This window comes from Anopheles bellator, chromosome 1 (genome assembly GCF_943735745.2).
Source record: "Anopheles bellator chromosome 1, idAnoBellAS_SP24_06.2, whole genome shotgun sequence".
In the NCBI taxonomy this organism is placed as follows: domain Eukaryota; kingdom Metazoa; phylum Arthropoda; class Insecta; order Diptera; family Culicidae; genus Anopheles; species Anopheles bellator.
Genome location: NC_071285.1, coordinates 45533078 through 45549558, shown reverse-complemented (window position 1 = coordinate 45549558; position 16481 = coordinate 45533078). Strand labels below are relative to the sequence as shown.

Genomic DNA, 16481 nt, shown 5'->3' with positions numbered 1-16481 from the left:
AATACTTATCGTTTCGAGAGATTCTAACTTAGCTCAGAACTTGTACTACCGGCTTCTGATGATGACTAGTTTGCTCTGTTCTTCTGCTCCGTTCCGTTACCAAACTAAAGATGAACGATGCTTTAGATTTCTGTTTTTCCCCTTCTTTTGGTGTCTAAATTCATTTTACCTATCTGCGGTGGCAATAGATGTCTAGTCTCTATGTTTTTCTTACGCTACTTTAGAATTTCAGTTTTTTATTATCATATATATGTATATCATGTATTCGTTCGCTGCACTCAGAAGTGCCCTTTCGCTACGCTACGCCTAGATTATTCGCTTATGCTGTAGAGATGTATAGAGTGTCCCACCTTGCCGGCCCCGGGATTCGCGAGTCATTCATTCCATGCCACCGGTGACGCGCGGCTCTAGCGGGCGTTCGTTCCAGTTCCAGTTTTTGATTAGCATTTCAGAGTTAATTGTTAACTGCTACTGTGGTGTTTGTTTTGCTTTGTCCTCTTATCAGAAGCAAAAAACTAAGAAACTATACCAAATCAACTGAAGCAACTCCATAACTTACTCTACTGCCCCCTTCACGCGTTCGGCGACGGCGACGACGACGACGGCGGTTTCTGTATTTCTCTTTGAGCTAATAATTTAAATAGTCCGTCGCCGGTGCCTACCGATCGAGATTCTACCGGTACCCGGTTTAGAGATTAGCGAAAGATCCACTTTGCGTTGAATGATGAAAGTAAGTTTGTTTGTGTTTTATAATTCTAGAAGATATTTACAAACGACGACAGATTTCCGATCAGGTCTCACGGCCGCCGATTGAGAGTAAATTCTTGGGCCTATATCAATGCAATGAACCGAATTGCCGCATTAGACACTATGTATATCATATCTTAACATTCATTAGAAACTCTTTTTCCGGTCGTTGACGTTGGCACGGTTTGAACAAGTGCGGGAAGTCAACGCAACGACGGCGACCAGGTGTACTTAGGGCACGTTCTCGAAATTAACCAAAAGCAAAATCGGGAACAATTTCAGCTGTTCGCCTCTCCAAGATATGTTTGTAAAGTGTTCGAAAACGATAAGGTCCTAACGGTTGGGTGAGAGGTCTGTTTCTGGTGATAGTAATTGGTCAGCGTCGTGCCTCTCCCAAACCGATCCAAACCGCTGCTCATCGTCGAAACCGGACTCTTAAAGATTTCTAGTTTGGGTATTTAAAGCACATGAACCAGTCACCGGACTGCGACCCACCCTGGGTGTTTCGCGTCGCATTTTGTACGACGGGCGCTTCTCGACGGGCAGCGAGTTCTAACTTTCACTGCCACCGCTGGCGCATGATATATGAAGCATGTTCGGTAAATATAGTATTGTATAGGCTTTCCGCACTCCGGTGCCCGAGACGCAGAGCCACGGATACCTTTCGATGAGATTTGCCGGTTAACGGATTGCGGGTGTAGAGATATATAATTATTATTTCAACATGCCATCGATTTCGCTCCCCAAAAACAGTACAGTGAACGATGAAACGTATAACAGTGGGCTTTAACAGGAGTCGCGCTCGTTTCACGAACACGGGACACGGGACGTGGACAGACACACTTATTCGTACCATTTCGTATTGTTTCGACAATTTAGCTAACGGTTACGTACGCTTAGGGTGCTAATGTAAGTGATAACCAAACGAGTGCGCGTAGGCCGCGTCGCGCAAGTAGTAATTGTTGGGCGGCAAAAGGTTAAAGGTCACACGCATACACACATACAGACATACACACACGTACACACATACACGCGTAAGATAGACGAACTTCGGTAAGAGAGAGCGAGCTGGGATTCCGCCGGAAAGACGACATAAATATCAATATTGTGATTATGTTAGGTTAGGTTAGACCGCACTCTCTTTCTCTCTCTCTCTCTCTCTCTCGCTTGGTCTCTCTGGGTGTAAAAGTAGTTGGGATAGTGTCTCATGTAACAATTGGTAGGTACTCGGACATTGGTCTAGTGCAGTAACGGACAGTTTGCAGACGGGTCGAGACGGGTTGGAAGGATGTAAGAGATAGACTAACGATCTAGGTTACCCATTCGGTGCCGCCCCGCTCGCTGGTGCCCAGTAGCATCGGGTTCGGATTTGCTACGGCAACCGCAAGGGGCTCATTGTGTCGCGCAGCAAACCCGACGCGGTGCTTCTGTGCTGCTTCAAACCGCATCTTCCGCTTCCTTTCCGGGGGCACGTGACGTGATGTGAAATGAAATGCGCGCGCACGCGTACGGTTTGGTTCGTAATCGTTAAAGCTGTCTTCCGTTGGGCAGATCTGAAACCGATCTTCGATAGTAATCGATAAGGTGGCGACCGTCGCGTGTGAGTGGGTTCACCAGCACCCGAAACCGACTCGCACCTGGCCCGGTTCCGGCATACTACCGGCACTGGCACTAGGTCTCGCCTGGCACGGCCGCGGCACTCGATTTCCGGGTGAGTCATCTCTTCAGAAAGCTAAAGAATCCACCTCCCTTCTCGGAGCGGGGCGCCATCAGCATTGGCACTTGGTTTTTGTGCGTCAGTTTGATCTGAGGAGAAGACAGAATGTGGCTTGAAATGCTTTCACGTTGTACTTGGCTCGGTTCGACGGGGGTGACCTACCGTGCACGGTCCTTGCATCCACGGTTCCCCGTCGATCTGCATCGGAAAGGTTTTCTTCGTGGTGATGACGACTTCACTGCACTGTGCCAAGCGGCGGCCGGACGCACGTAGACCCGTTCGCACCTGGCCCATGTGGAGGCAGTTTTCCAGACCGATGACTTCTATTTTCCGATCTCCGATATCTGAAACGACATGTAACGTGCGTTAGCCAGGAGAACAATATGACCAACAGCCTGCGGGTTACCTTGGATGGCGATCGACAAATCGACCGAATTGAAACTGTTGGCCGACAGCTCCTTGTCCGAGCTTTTCAGCTTCTTCCGGAACGGGCCCTTTCGCATACGCTTCTGCGACAGATGCTCGCCCCACAGGTTGGAGCCCCCGTGGGTGTAGGGGATGTTCAGCAGCGCTATGCCCTGCAGCTGGGGTCCGTTGGCGAGCTCGAGCGACACACCGTCACACTGGCGTTATTTGGAAAGAGAGAACAAACGGCGATTAGGAGAGCTTTTCCTGCCAAGATGCGCCCGGGGCCACTTACCACAATGTCCAGATTTTCGTGCAGGTTTTTGCAGGACGCGGCAAACGTTTCGGACGTGGCGTACTCAAAGTACCACAGTTTGTTCTTCATCCGGCTGTTGAACTTGTGTGGATTTTTCTCTCGCTCCAGATGAAACTTTACGCAGATTGCGGCGTCCTGTGCGGCGAGATACCGGTGTACGCGTGTTAGCGGTAGCTTTAAAGGGGTACCCCAGTTTAACGGAACCCTAAACTGTCTAATGGCTGGACCGGGATTGAAAAGAATGTTTCCCCATCTAATCGCCCAGCTTTGCCCATTACAGGTAATGTGCCGTATATTCTTTACGGCACCTAATCACGCCGGATGAGATAATAAGCTGATAGCGAGCGATCCCTGTTCGATCGATCGCTTCATTGGAACCGGTGCCGTTCCGGGTGCGAACTTCATTTACCCCGGAGTTAATCCCTCGGCTCGATGACGGGGGGGTGTCCGCCCCCTTCCGGAGGAACTGCTTTTTAATCGCCAAATTAATTAAATTACTTTGTTTGCCCCGACGGGAAAAGGGTTCACGGTTCGTTCGAGAGTTCGAGAGATGAGAGAAAAGAGGCAACACAAAAGAGGCACAGAAAACAGACGGTAAAATTGAGAAAAAGGACACCGGCGCCCGGGAGAAAATGTGACACGCCGGGAAGAAATCGCCGTTTTAATTTACCGCGCGTCCGGCGGAGAAAGACACGCTGGAGTACCGAGGCACCGTGTTCGTGTTTCCGCTGCCGTTCCCGAACCAACATCCTGCGACCACGTGCGGCACACGGGTCAGCTGCGGTCCGGAACAATGGAATAGCGTGCCGAGCTGGGGAGCCGAACCTAAAGAAGCGTGGTTCAAGGTGCTTTAAAACGTAAACGAAAGATTAAGTACCGTAAGAGACGGGCAAAGGAAGAGAAACGAGAACGTAAACAGTTAGCGGCGGCAATTAGCTGTCTTACGAACCGGATGGAGGCGCCCGGTACGTTTCGGAATCGGAGCGCGGTCGAAGGCGGAGGAGATTAAATTTGCGACCTATCCCGAACTGTGGGGGCCTTATTTTGCTTCACACGCCACGATACGGCGTTTCTGATGCATTCGGCCCCCTTCGGCTCTCGGGTTTGGTTCTTGTTACAGCAGAGCCAACGTGCTGAGGGTTTTCTCAGAATACCCCCGGCGGGGAATAACTTTCGGATGTGGGTCAGAGCGGACCGCGGACCATCGGCAGGTGGTGCCGGCCTGACCGGGAATGCTTTTGAGCCTGCATTGTTGGCCTGCCCCTAATTCTTCGGCCCGCCGGCGCCTTCTCAAACAACAAACGGCGAAGGCGCAGATGGCGGCCGGCGGGCAGATTAAAGACAAACTGCGTCACGCGTGAACCGAGCTAGGCTTCGGGGTGCATTTCCGAGACCGAGTTATTTATGTACCGTACGCGTGGGCCGCGGCCCTGGTCGCGTGTTGGCTTAGGTAACCCGGGGCTCACGGTTTCGGGTTTCGGGTTTGTCCCGAAAATTTGGATACGGATCTTGTGGCGCAGTGGCGGTGTGCTTTCGTGTCAGATAGTTCGCCAAGCTCCGAAATGGAATTGATGCCCGGGCTGCATGCAACCCAACCCATTATTTACGTAGCGCCGGGCCAACTTAACGCATTTGGTGAATATTTTAATAACCTGTGCGCTGTCCCGCAGCCAGGCAGACGTTTCGGGTTCACCGAAACGGAACTGGAAGTAATTAATTCTCACCATTTGTGCTGGTCGGTGCCGGACGATTGTTTAGTCTGTTGTGAGTAATTATGAGTAAACATCACGGGGTCCGGGACACTGTGTGTGTGCGAGGCGTCTGAAAATTTGTGCAGAAACAATGGCAAGCTCGCGTTTCGGTTCCCAATCGGTTCCGCCGTGACGTTCCCAGTGACGTAACCGATATTTTTGCATGCTTCCCTTGCACGACAGTGCTCGGCGAAAGATTCCATTTTCTTGCCGCATGCTATCGAATGAGAACACGTGAAAGGGCCGGGAATCGTGCCATTTCTAATGCCATCGACTTTGATCCGACTTTTAACCCGACCCCGATATGTAAAACATACGAAACAATCGTGTACGGACGAGCTCTGAGCCGCCCTCTGAGGGCCCTTTTGCTGAGCTTGCCATTTCCGACACATGAAATATTCAGCGTAATTCTCGCCATAAAGTATGTAGCACTTGCAGCCGAGAGAAGACGGCAAAAGAGCCGTACCCTGAGCAAACATACTTCACGTGAGCGCACCAAAGTGTACCTGCGAAAGACGCTGTGTCTCTTTACAGACTGGCTGGCCGGCCGGTCGGCCGGCATTAGCTCGTCCTGACATTTGTCGTAGTTTAGGCAGCAAAAGTCCTCGTTAAGCTCGTTCAACCCCAAACCCGTTCAACGTTGCACACTCACAGTAGAGTGATACATTTCGCTCCGTCTCGAACTGTTCTCTGGCTGCTCTTGCGTCACGGTTTAGTAGAGCGCTTCGGGCGCCCACCATGTGCGCCGGGTTTGCATAATTAAAGAGCAAGCAAAATGAAAACAAAGTTCCACCCGCGTCAAGGACCAAAAGGAGGGAGCGTGCATAATCTTGTGCCCTGTTTGAGGCAGTTGGCAGTTTGCTTGAGCGATGAGTGGCTTTAGGCTTTTCGTGCTGTCCATTCTTTGCTTTCGTACAAATTAGCCAATTTGAACTGACCGTTACAGGGTCCATCAGTTGGTCGGGCGATTCAAGGACGAAACGGCAAAAACCGGTCAGGCGAAGCTCGTAAGTGCTTTGTAACGAGGGTCCATTTCCTGCGCTTTTAATCGCCCGGTCCCTTCTGTCCTTCTGCCCTCACGACGGTTGATTCCCGGTACTTACCACACCCACGGAGAAGTAGTTATTGACAATATTGTACGGCACGGTGAATTCCGACCCGACCTGCGGCTTTATCAACTTTGGTAGGTCGATAATTTTCTCCTTCGACCTCGCCCGGTCCGTTGAGCCGTTGAGGTGCGGTTGCTGCTGTTCGTCGGCTCCCATTGTCGCCACTCCGACCGCACGTGGCTTCTCGTCCTGCGCGCTGCCAGCTCCGTCCCCTGCGTTGCTACTGTCGCTGCTGATGTCGCCCGTGCAATGTGGTGGTGGTGGGCCATCCTCGGACACGGCCACGATGCCATTCGGTACGCTCGGGCTACCATTGCTGGTGATACAACTTTTGCAGCCGTGTCCTGCGCTTTCCGGTTCGGTAGCGCGTGGTGTCGCGTGGGGCCGGATGTGCATCGATTCGTCCGGCGTCGGCGGTGGTGTGAAAGTGGCAACGCGCTGCACACCATCGTCGGAGCACCCGGAGCCGGTCGCCGAAGGACGTCGCTCGGTGCAGCAACCGTCCGGTTGCGGTCGAAAGGAGAACACCTCCGGTGGCTTTCCCTCGATCCTCGACCCCGGCCCGGCATTATTGTCGCCGGCCGACTGCGGTTCGTTTGTACTATTTTTAACCTCCTCGTTGGTCGGTTGGATCACAGACTTTTCCACAATTATCCTCTGCGAGAGCTCTATCACCTTCTGCACGTTCTCGGACAGCGTCACCTGTTGGCGCGAGGGATGAAAAGAAGTCGGCAGTGGGTAGGTTAGAGCGGAAAGCGGTACGGTCATGCAACGGGGGGGGGGGAGGGGCGAATACGACCTGCAGCAGTACCTTGTGGCCGGGCAGGGTCGGTGTCTCCAGGGCCGTGACCGGACTGTTCTTCACCTCGATGCTCCACCGGTCCATCATGACGACCGACGCCCGGTTGATCTTGTCCAACAGCTTCGGGATGCTCTCGCCCTCGTAGCCGCCACCCCAGCGCAGGCACCGGGCCAGATCGTTGCCCGTCCCGAGTGGTATCACACCGATCGACGGTTGCGACTGCAGCTCGATGCTATCCATCGCTTCCAGCACCCAGCCGACTGTTCCGTCGCCACCGCAGCAGATCACCCGGAAGTTCGGCACGTCCTTGAACATCGTCAACCCTTCCAGCGGGCCACCCTTCGACAGATCGTACACCTGGCGCGGGTTCAGCAGGTACTGGAACTTGCGCAGGATCCGGTCACCCTGGCGGCCGCCACTCTTCGGGTTGATGAATACCAGCAGCGGGCACCAGCCGGGATCGCTGGTGATCTGGAAGTGTATCGTCGAGGGTATGCTCTGTCGCGGAGGGAAAACACCATTAATTCATTACCCTGATGGGCTTCACGAGTGGCTTACCTTGCCCTTGTTGCTGGTGACGTTGATGGATTTCTGCCGATCGAGCACCGCCGGGCAGATGGCAGTGGGCGGCAGGACCAAGTTTGAGAACTCTCCCAACGCACATTCGGCCTTCACGAGCGTGGCGCACTTGTTGTGCAGCTGAAAGTGAAGCGGGTTGAGACGGGTAAAATAATTTCGATGACCCCAACCAGACCCAATCACATTTTTCAATAAAACCCTGCTCGGGTTCCAGGCGAGCATAAACAATTTCGAACCCGAGTGGCCCCGGTGATCGATGAATTAAAATGTTTAATGATCCATGATCCGCGCGGTGTCAAGTGGTGACGTCCGGGAGAGCACTCCTGCCCCGGGTGGAGTCCTGATTGATGGCCCGACCCGACGGTCGAATCGATGGAAGATGGATCGGAATGACCGACCACGGTAAGCAACCCCCGGTGGCGCGTGGCTAACTTTGCATAAAATATTTATTCTAGACCCACCAACCCGCCCGCCTTTTTGGGGCCGAAATTAATTTTCCGCAGCCCGACAATCGACCCGGCCCGGCTAATGAAGTCAGGCTAATGCCTGTGGTTACGTGCGACCATTTTTGTCCCTTTTCCCAACCGCTCAACTCAATGCCCCGCAACGGCGATCTCTGCTCGCTGGTCCCTTTTCGGATAATTTTATGGCTCGGACTCGGTAATGAATTCCTGTTTGGCTCCGCGCAGGGATCGTAACCGCTTAGAAAGTTGTAACCACAACCGATGAGGGGGTATCTAATTTTGGTATCTTTTGACGGTGGACCCTCGGTGGGCTTACCATCATCCGGCACCAGCGGCAGGTCAGTCCGGTGATTCCGTTGTACGCCTTGATCCGCTTGCGGCACTTGGAGCAACGCCCGTAGCAGTTGCCCTCGACCCAGTGGTGCTGGAACGTGGCGGTGGCCTTCGATTTCTTCGACTTGACGTAGGTCGCGATGCAGGATGCCGGGGCCCGCTGTACGCAGCGCTCGTGCACGGTGTACTTGCAGACTGTGGGAACGGGACGGTATTACGGGGGACTGGCCAAGCGCTCTCTCCGCACGGTGATACTTACGCACACAGCAGAGACCCTTCTTGCCGAGGCCGACCAGCATGTTGAGGCACATATTGCAGTAGGCAGGTTTGCTGAAGTGTTTCAATCGCCACACGTGGTATCCGTCTTCCTTCAGCGTGTTGTCGACTCCTGCCAGACGGATCCCGGTGGACGGTTCGCCGCAATTAGCGCGATGAGTGCGTTTCGGTGCGATGGCACATTTTCGTAATCACCAACGGGAACCGGGGCATCAGGCAGTAAAGGGACCGTCCCGTAATCCCGCCGAGCATTCGTCCGATGCATCCGTCGTCGTCGTGGGTCGTCGAATAGCATGGAAGCGTTGAAAAAGAGCGCGGAACGCGCGTAAAGGGAAAGTCACTTTAATGGCTCGTTCGTGTGGGATGTGGGTTTACGGGCCGCGAGATTTATGGCTCACGGCTCACGTGGTGTTCGATGCACGAACGCACGAGGCATCAATTACGGCGCATTAGTGGATCGAAAAATCGAGCGCCCGATTCCCGGGTTTTGGCTGATCGATGGCCCAGCCTTTTCCAGTGTGAGCCCCCAAATAATGGTCGGGTCGCTTTCGAATCAAACCGGAGGCGGATTAAAGGGGTTTCACAAATCTCTGCCTTGAAATGAATGACTTTCATGTCGACTTTGGAGGGGTTTTCTAAGAAAACAAATCACATTCATGTGGCGTGCTGTTTGGCGGGCGAACAAAACGTGCAATAATATTGGAATGAATAATGGAGGACGGTCGGATCGTATTCGCGTGAATGGAGGGGTTTTATGGCAAACAGCATCAGGTTGCCGTGGCACCGTGGGGTTTACGATGGTGCGGACGGTTGCATTTACCACTCGCGCGAGACTGTGCAATGATAAACAAACAACTCCCAGGATCGCGCGCCATCCGCCGTCCAGATGTTGCCTGTGTGCCAGCGTGCGGCCCTCTAGACGTAGAGGCACTCCCCGCCCAAGCGTTACAGCTCGGGGAGCGCAACGGGTGGCCATTAATCTTATGAAAACTTGTGCCAGTGATAGGATGGTGAGTTTTTCCGGAAAAAATTTGCTATCAAATTCCGATAAGATTCTGGTGTTTCGTGGACTTCGTAGCGAACGAGACAGGATCGGCAAACTGGGAGCACTTTAAGCGATGGCAAAAAGGTGTGTCTCAAGGAAGCAGCCGAAGGCGCAGCAGCGACAGTCTGCTGCAGAGGTAAAATTAATTAAGATACCACCACCGTCACCGATAAGAAAGTGGCACAGGTCCACCTCCATCGGTCTCTGTCAGTCGTTCACCGGTTCGGGGATGGGCTGCTGCTAGCTTTTCCTCGTAGAAAACCGAACCAGAGAGCATGATGGATGCGCGACACACTGTTCATTGACCCGATTCTGATGCGTAACGACCTCGATTCCCGGGTTTCTTCTCGTTTTCCGGAGACAGAGAATCGAACCGATTTGGAACCAAACTTTGACACTCACTCTTTAGGCCACCATCGACGAAGGCGAGAAAAGACACTCCTGTTGACTTTCGACACACTGATTGATAGCCTTTGGTCAGCGGGGTTTCTAGGACGGTTTCTGGAACCGATCCGGAGGTGACCGAGGATTTATCAAGCGGCATCCTGGGACGCCAAGGAAAAGGTTTGCTGGCTGGCAGGCTCATACTGAGTAGTTAGACAAAGTGGTTCGATTACCATCGCTGGAACCAGACGGCAACGGCACCTCGGGAATCTCTCGAGAGGCCCGTGTCGACATATCGACACATCGGATCCCCCCGGAAGCGTCCGGAAGATGCAGTGCAATTACGTTAAGTGTAGATTAGTTTCCGCATGTCCCGGAGGTGCCCGTTAAGGTAATTGATTGAATTATCCTGGATGGGTCGGCTCTGTTGCTTCACCCGGCCCGGCCAAGTCCTGGTGGCTGATCGGTTCCAGTGCGATGCACTTTTTGTAAGGCGTTTGCCCATCTGCATAGATTACCGGGTTCCGACGTAAGCCTTGAAACACTTGGAACGCTTGGAACACCTACGGCGTTACTCTATAAATGTTTTTAAAATTGCTCATCTCAAGCGAGAACAGAGCAAACGGGTCAGCCGAGCGGCCATCGTCTCTGTATTTGCTCAGCAAAGTACCAGAACGCCTCCCGAAGGACTCTCAGGGACTCTCATCGCCATTCCCTGGCGTAACCATTTTAATTGGACGGAGTGCTGATTTTTGCGCCAATCTCGAACACACCGCGCCCCATTAGCAAACAGCAGGGATGGGGGCGAGGAATCACGTGGCCCTCAAGTGGTGGCCCCAAGCCACCCGGCAAAAGGCAGGCACAGCATCTAGTTAGATCGCGCGGGATATTAAATTACGATTTTTATCATCGCCTTGCTTCCGGGAACAGTTCTCAAGGGCGCACGATGGTTTCTGGGATTTTTTAAAGATTATCCTGCAGCTAACACCGGGCGGCTTACCGAGAAGCACCAGCAGCGGGATCGTTGTCAGGCCGCCCCGTTGCCACTCGTCCAGCGAAACGCACCCGTCACCGTCGTAGTCAATCTCGGTCATCATGTCCTGGAGGATCTGTTGTTTCCGCAAGGCCGGCACCGGAGAGAGCCGCATCATTCCAAGGTACATCCGCGTTCCGGACCGGAGAAAGCAGAGAAAAGGACACCGAATCGAATCAGTAAACAGCATTAACGGTTCGCCGGTGCCCGGAGATGATAGGGCCAAGAAGCCGAATCGTCCGGACACTGGACACTGCCGGGCTGGTGGTGGACACTTTTGTGGCTTCTAATGGCGGCGGGGGAAAGAAAGTGAACCGCGGAATGGAACTATTCCGCGTGCTCGAAACCGCACACGTGGCACGGACAGCTCGGGGACACCACGTGGACGCGGACTTGCTTACCGGCCGCAGCTCGGACACGTCCCAGCCGAGGTACTCGGCGACCGACATCATCTGGCTGACGATGGCGTCCGTTTCGGTCGTATCGAGGACTCCGTTCGAGTCGGTGTCGTACAGCCGGAACATAACTGTGGGGATAAGAGACGGAAAAAAGAACAGAAACAAGATCATAAGGCGCACTTCGTGAACTGGAGACCAACGGAAATTAAATACGAAAGCTTGACCCGAAAATGGTCTCGCATCAGCCGTGCCAAGCCGATGCTAATCCCTGTCGATGTTTGCGGTGGTCGCCGTCAAGAACGTCGCCGGTTCTGCTTTGCGGCTGTCGGGCGAATGATTGATCGAGACGTTTGAGAAACAGATGACGCTCTAATGGCACTGTTGTCAGACTTTAGAGGTTACGGTTGAATGGATTTCGGGGCCATCAAGAACACGCACCCAAGTGGAATGAAATGGGTCACAGTAAATTCTGGGGAGCTGCTTCTCTACAACGTTATGATAGGTAGGAAGTTGTAATACAGGGCAGAAGAAGCAGAGCAACTATCAAAAATTTTTGGAAGATTGATTTTGTTTTGATTTAGATTTATATTAGGTTGATTAAATTGACGAAAACTATATGAACACTATCAAAGTTGGTTCGATGCCACTGGCCATCAGACGATCAAAGTACGAGTTGTTCGAAGCGTAGAAGTCCTTATTTGAATCTTCCAAAAAGGACTAGATAGACCCGTTAATGTAGCATCTCGAGGGGATAGAGAGCCTGGGGAATTAGATGCTAACGACTCCAAGGTACTTTCCAAAACATTCCTTCTCGGTTTGCTTCTGATTGTGATTGGATAACTCAAATTTACGCATTTTCATTTCGATGCGTTGAAAGATTTTTTTCGGAACGGAGAAAGCTTTAAGTAGACTTTTTTAGCCGCTAGATTTGGCCGCCAAATCGAAGACTTCATCCAAACCTTTCCCGAAGGCCACGTGACAGGTTGTCCTGTCTGAACCTCTTGGACTTTATTTTGCCGAAGACGGATCCAAGAATTGGCAGTTTTCAGCAGTTAGCGTAATATGCGATAACAATTTTGCTTCAATCAAGCACCGGGATCGTCGGAAAACAGATGCTAAACACCAATCCGGGCTCCGTCTCCGAGACGGGTTCTATTTGTTATCACAACGGCGACGACGACGACGACGATGGCGTCAATTTGTGTGTGCGTATGGGTGTGTGTCGCTACCCTCCCCAGCGGGTGGCAGAAAATCGACTCGGCGAGGGGCACGAAACTAGCAAATTTACCACCACCACTCGAGAGAGCTCGAGGTTCCGGTCGGCGGCCATTGCTGAATGGATATGAATCGGAAATAAACCTATAAATAAATATTATGAGAAAGGCTTTCGTCCCAACACGAGGGGGGTGGTGGTATCGATCGAGCGCGATTTAGTGCCGGCCAGCAGTAGTAGCGGCTTCCTGCTCCAACATAAGGAACCCGTGTCGACGCTAACGACAAGACGACGGACCAAAGCAAACTGTTTCATTTCGCTCCCTCCTGAGTCAAACGGACCTCCCGAACACTTCATACTTTCCGGGCACGCGAAGGCGTTTTCCGTGAGGCCACCGAGACTTGACGACGGTCACCGAACGCCGGTGACTAAGATTGGCGCCCTGCAAGTGACACGAATCACGGGGGCCCCCCACATCCTTTTCGGCACGCATGTAGCAGCCGTAACGTTTTGTGTCGCTTTCGAGCCGTCACTCATCATCAGAGTCCTGTGCCTCCGAAGCAGAAGCAATAACCGCCAACACTTGTTTCGGTGAAAGTGATCGGAAATTCATTGACCGTAGTAGGGGGTAGAAGGTGAGTCGGACTTTTCAGAGGCACGACTTTCATCACATTCGATGGCCCTATTGATATTTGCAGCAATAAAAATAAATGAATTTTGTCTGACGGAAATCCGGAAACGGTCCCGGGCCGGTAACTCACAGCTTGATACGTTGATGGATACCTCGGGAAGTTGGGTCCAGTCCGGTCGGATCACAAGAAATACTGTGAGCTTGGACGCGTATTGCTGATAACAAATAACGCTGATCTGATGGCGACGGTTCCTCGCTCCTGGAAAGGTCAAACTTTCCCCAGAAATGCCCGGGCCAAGGTGCAGACAGCAAAAATTGTTTCCCCGAAACACGACGCCACCCCGTTGTGTCAGAAAAAGCGGTCCGGAAATGTGGACGACGTGTCCGACGAGCCCGTTCGTGCCCTGACGTGTCTGTCTGCCGTGGAACGTGAGCTGGTCTGGACGTGAGCAACAAATCTGACAAGATCGATCGGCTCCACGCAATCCACGCTCCACGGAAGAGTTCGTGTCGGGAGCATCTCGGGAGCACTGCCAATCACTTGGTCAAAAACTTGAGACACACTTCAACAAGACCGATTAAGATTTGTAGCGCACGCCAACCTCCCGACGCCAACAGTCCGTGTTCCACTCTTTCAGTGGCTCTTTCTGAATCCCTGGGTTCCCGACGTTCCCGCCGCGGGCACCGAACCGTCCCGGCGAGTCCGTTTAACGCCGTTTACTGCTTTATCATTCCAAAGTTCCCAGGCGTCGATCCAGCACTAGATTCCGAGCGGCCCCGAATCCTTTCACGACTGGACATGTAAACAACGCCATCCCAGCGCAGGGATGTTGGCTCGTCGGTGGCTATGAAAAATCTGTACAGACTGGGTGAGTGTCGGGACATGACCCCGATACCATTTGCATGGTAATTCGATGCTCCACAGCCAAACGCAGACCCATTTTGGCGTATAACTGGGGAGGGGATTACCACAAACCGCTACTTATTTATGTGCTGATGATGCCTGAGCCAGCCAACCCTAGCTTGAAGAAGTTTGTGGCCAAGCCACGAGAGTCTGTTCTTTCGTAAAAGTTTTGTAAATAGCTTTCAAGTTCAGCCCGCTAGCAGCGCGCCCCACAGAAAGGAAAACTATCTTCTTTTCTTCACGCCGCGCTCTACAAACAAACCTCTTCGCGAGAATCACTCCGGGCTGCTGCTGGGGAACGTTAGTTTAGATTAAGTTTTGCAAAGTACTACGAATCCCGACAGCCCGTGGGGTTAGATCGTTTTGATTGGGAACTCCTCTCAGGGCCGTCAAGCGGGCACTGATTACGGCTTAAGTATGGGTACTGCCAACTGCCAAGTAGGAGATTAGCGTCCACGAGCGGCTCCGGGAGTAGTACTGTTGTTTGCGTATTTCAACAAATTTTCCCGCGCCAGCTAAAAGCCATACTCAAACAAAGCTCGAGGCTCGAGGCTACCCTCGGGGAAGCGTGCCAAAATCTGTCGCAATTGGAAGCTGTTGATCGGCGACAGAATTTTCGGTGGCCCCGGGTTTTGCTTGTGTTTGTAATTATTTCGAACCCTCACAGCCACGATCTCGGAAGACCCGGAAGGCTGACTTTCCAACTCGAGCTCTTTGGCGGCCCGCAGACTCGCTCATTACTTGAAATCACTGAGCGACGGGGCGAAGTGACAGTTTTCCAATATTGCGCTCCCGAGTACTGTGGCCAGTGTATGTGTCAATCATGTTGGTCCGCGCGGGGCGATACTTACATTCCAGTTTGTCCTCCGGACGGCCTGCCTCGAGCAACGAGAGGTAGCAAACGACGTCCTTGAGCGGCACCTTCAGCAGCAGTGGATCCAGAAACGATTGCTTTCTCGGAATCAGCCGAATATCTGCGAATGGAGAGCACGGCGTGGTTAGGTTCGTCCGACAGCACGGGGGGGGACAGTAACGGGGTCCGGGGAGATCGGGTAGGGCGTCGGCAGTCGTTGTTGACAGGAAATCGAGGCGAATCACAAAATCACTCCACCAAAGTCCGTGCCCGTGGGTCCCTTTCTCGTCCATTCCTGGAATGGCTGCTCCGGGATGTGGGTTGCCAGGTCGGGGTTCGGGCAACCTGTCAGCAGGATTAGGGCCCCCGGTTGCCCAGACGCACCTTCTTTCTTCTAAAAAGCCTTCTTCCTGTTCGCCGGGGACCGGTTGCAACAGGTTGTTGTCAACGGTGGGCCCGTTGCCAGGGACCAAGATGGAGTAGCGGGGGTGCCGGGGACACCGCTGGAGGGGGGCATTTTCGATTCGCCTTGCCATCCGTTATTGACAGGTTCGCTTGACTGAACATCTACCGTATGTCTCTCTTTCTCTCTCGCTCTCTCGCGAGGTGTGTTCAAAAATGTTTGCGACATTCGAATTTGCCGAGGACTACGTATTTTCGGAACTCGGGTTCTTTTAGGTTGCCACTCATGTCACTCACTTCTGTTGACAATTTCGGCAAGTTTAAGTAATCTGTTGATTTTTGACAGCTATGTTGCTTGGACAAAATACGATTCATCGACGGTTTTTGTCTGTTCCAAAAAATCGATGGCAAGGAATTTGTATCAAATTTTGCGCGAAAGGTGAAATTGCCAAAACAACACACTAATGATGTCAAAGGTACCGTATTCTCCAGATCTGGCCCCCTGTGATTTTTTCTTACTTCGGAAGCTGAAAGTGGGCGTGAAAGGACGACGCTACGATACGATTTAGGCGACGGCATTCCCGATGAGCCAAAACACGCTCAAGCAAAATAGCTGTCAAAAATTTACTGATTACTCAATATGGACGAACTTCTCATCATAAGTCACTGACAAGTGTAGCAACCAAACGCCACAAAAAATCGGCGAAACTTCAGCTGTCGCAAAACTTTTTGAACACACCTCACATCTGGGTTGTTTGTCCTGACTCCAAAGCCGAGTTCGTTTCTTGGAACTTGGGGCGGCGCAAAAAAAAAAAACGCGGAGTAGGATACCGGACGTGGGGGCTGGCGGGGGATGCAAATTGGCGGGAGCCTCAGGAGCGGAACGTACCTTCGATCCGACAGTTGACCGAGTTGTTGCTCTTTCGCGACGAGTTGCGGGAGATCTGCGAGTGGCTGTGGGAGTGCGAGTGCGACGGGCTGGAGTCGGCCGAGCGGCGGAACGGGGGCTGCAGGATGGGGGGCGCACAGCCCATCGGGCTCGGCGTCACCGTCAGCATCGGGTGCACGCTGCCTGCGGGGAAAACAGAGAAAACGCTAGACGCGTGCTGATGATCGTCA

The 16481-nt window shown here is 52.7% G+C and overlaps 1 protein-coding gene across 1 annotated transcript in view; it reads right to left on the bottom strand.

The window, feature by feature from the left end:
- Window positions 1-2463: 2463 nt before the first annotated feature.
- LOC131215712 (diacylglycerol kinase 1) overlaps window positions 2464-16481 on the bottom strand; it is a 58981-nt gene continuing 44963 nt past the window's right edge. The window contains exons 6-18 of the mRNA XM_058210105.1: window positions 16252-16434; window positions 14959-15081; window positions 11363-11487; window positions 10929-11037; window positions 8483-8611; window positions 8207-8418; window positions 7406-7546; window positions 6857-7345; window positions 6040-6747; window positions 3165-3320; window positions 2871-3087; window positions 2627-2808; window positions 2464-2553 (exon numbers count right to left, since the gene is read on the bottom strand). Of these exons, the coding sequence (XP_058066088.1) occupies window positions 2464-2553; window positions 2627-2808; window positions 2871-3087; window positions 3165-3320; window positions 6040-6747; window positions 6857-7345; window positions 7406-7546; window positions 8207-8418; window positions 8483-8611; window positions 10929-11037; window positions 11363-11487; window positions 14959-15081; window positions 16252-16434 (2864 nt within the window). The remainder of the gene's footprint in view (window positions 2554-2626; window positions 2809-2870; window positions 3088-3164; window positions 3321-6039; window positions 6748-6856; window positions 7346-7405; window positions 7547-8206; window positions 8419-8482; window positions 8612-10928; window positions 11038-11362; window positions 11488-14958; window positions 15082-16251; window positions 16435-16481) is intronic.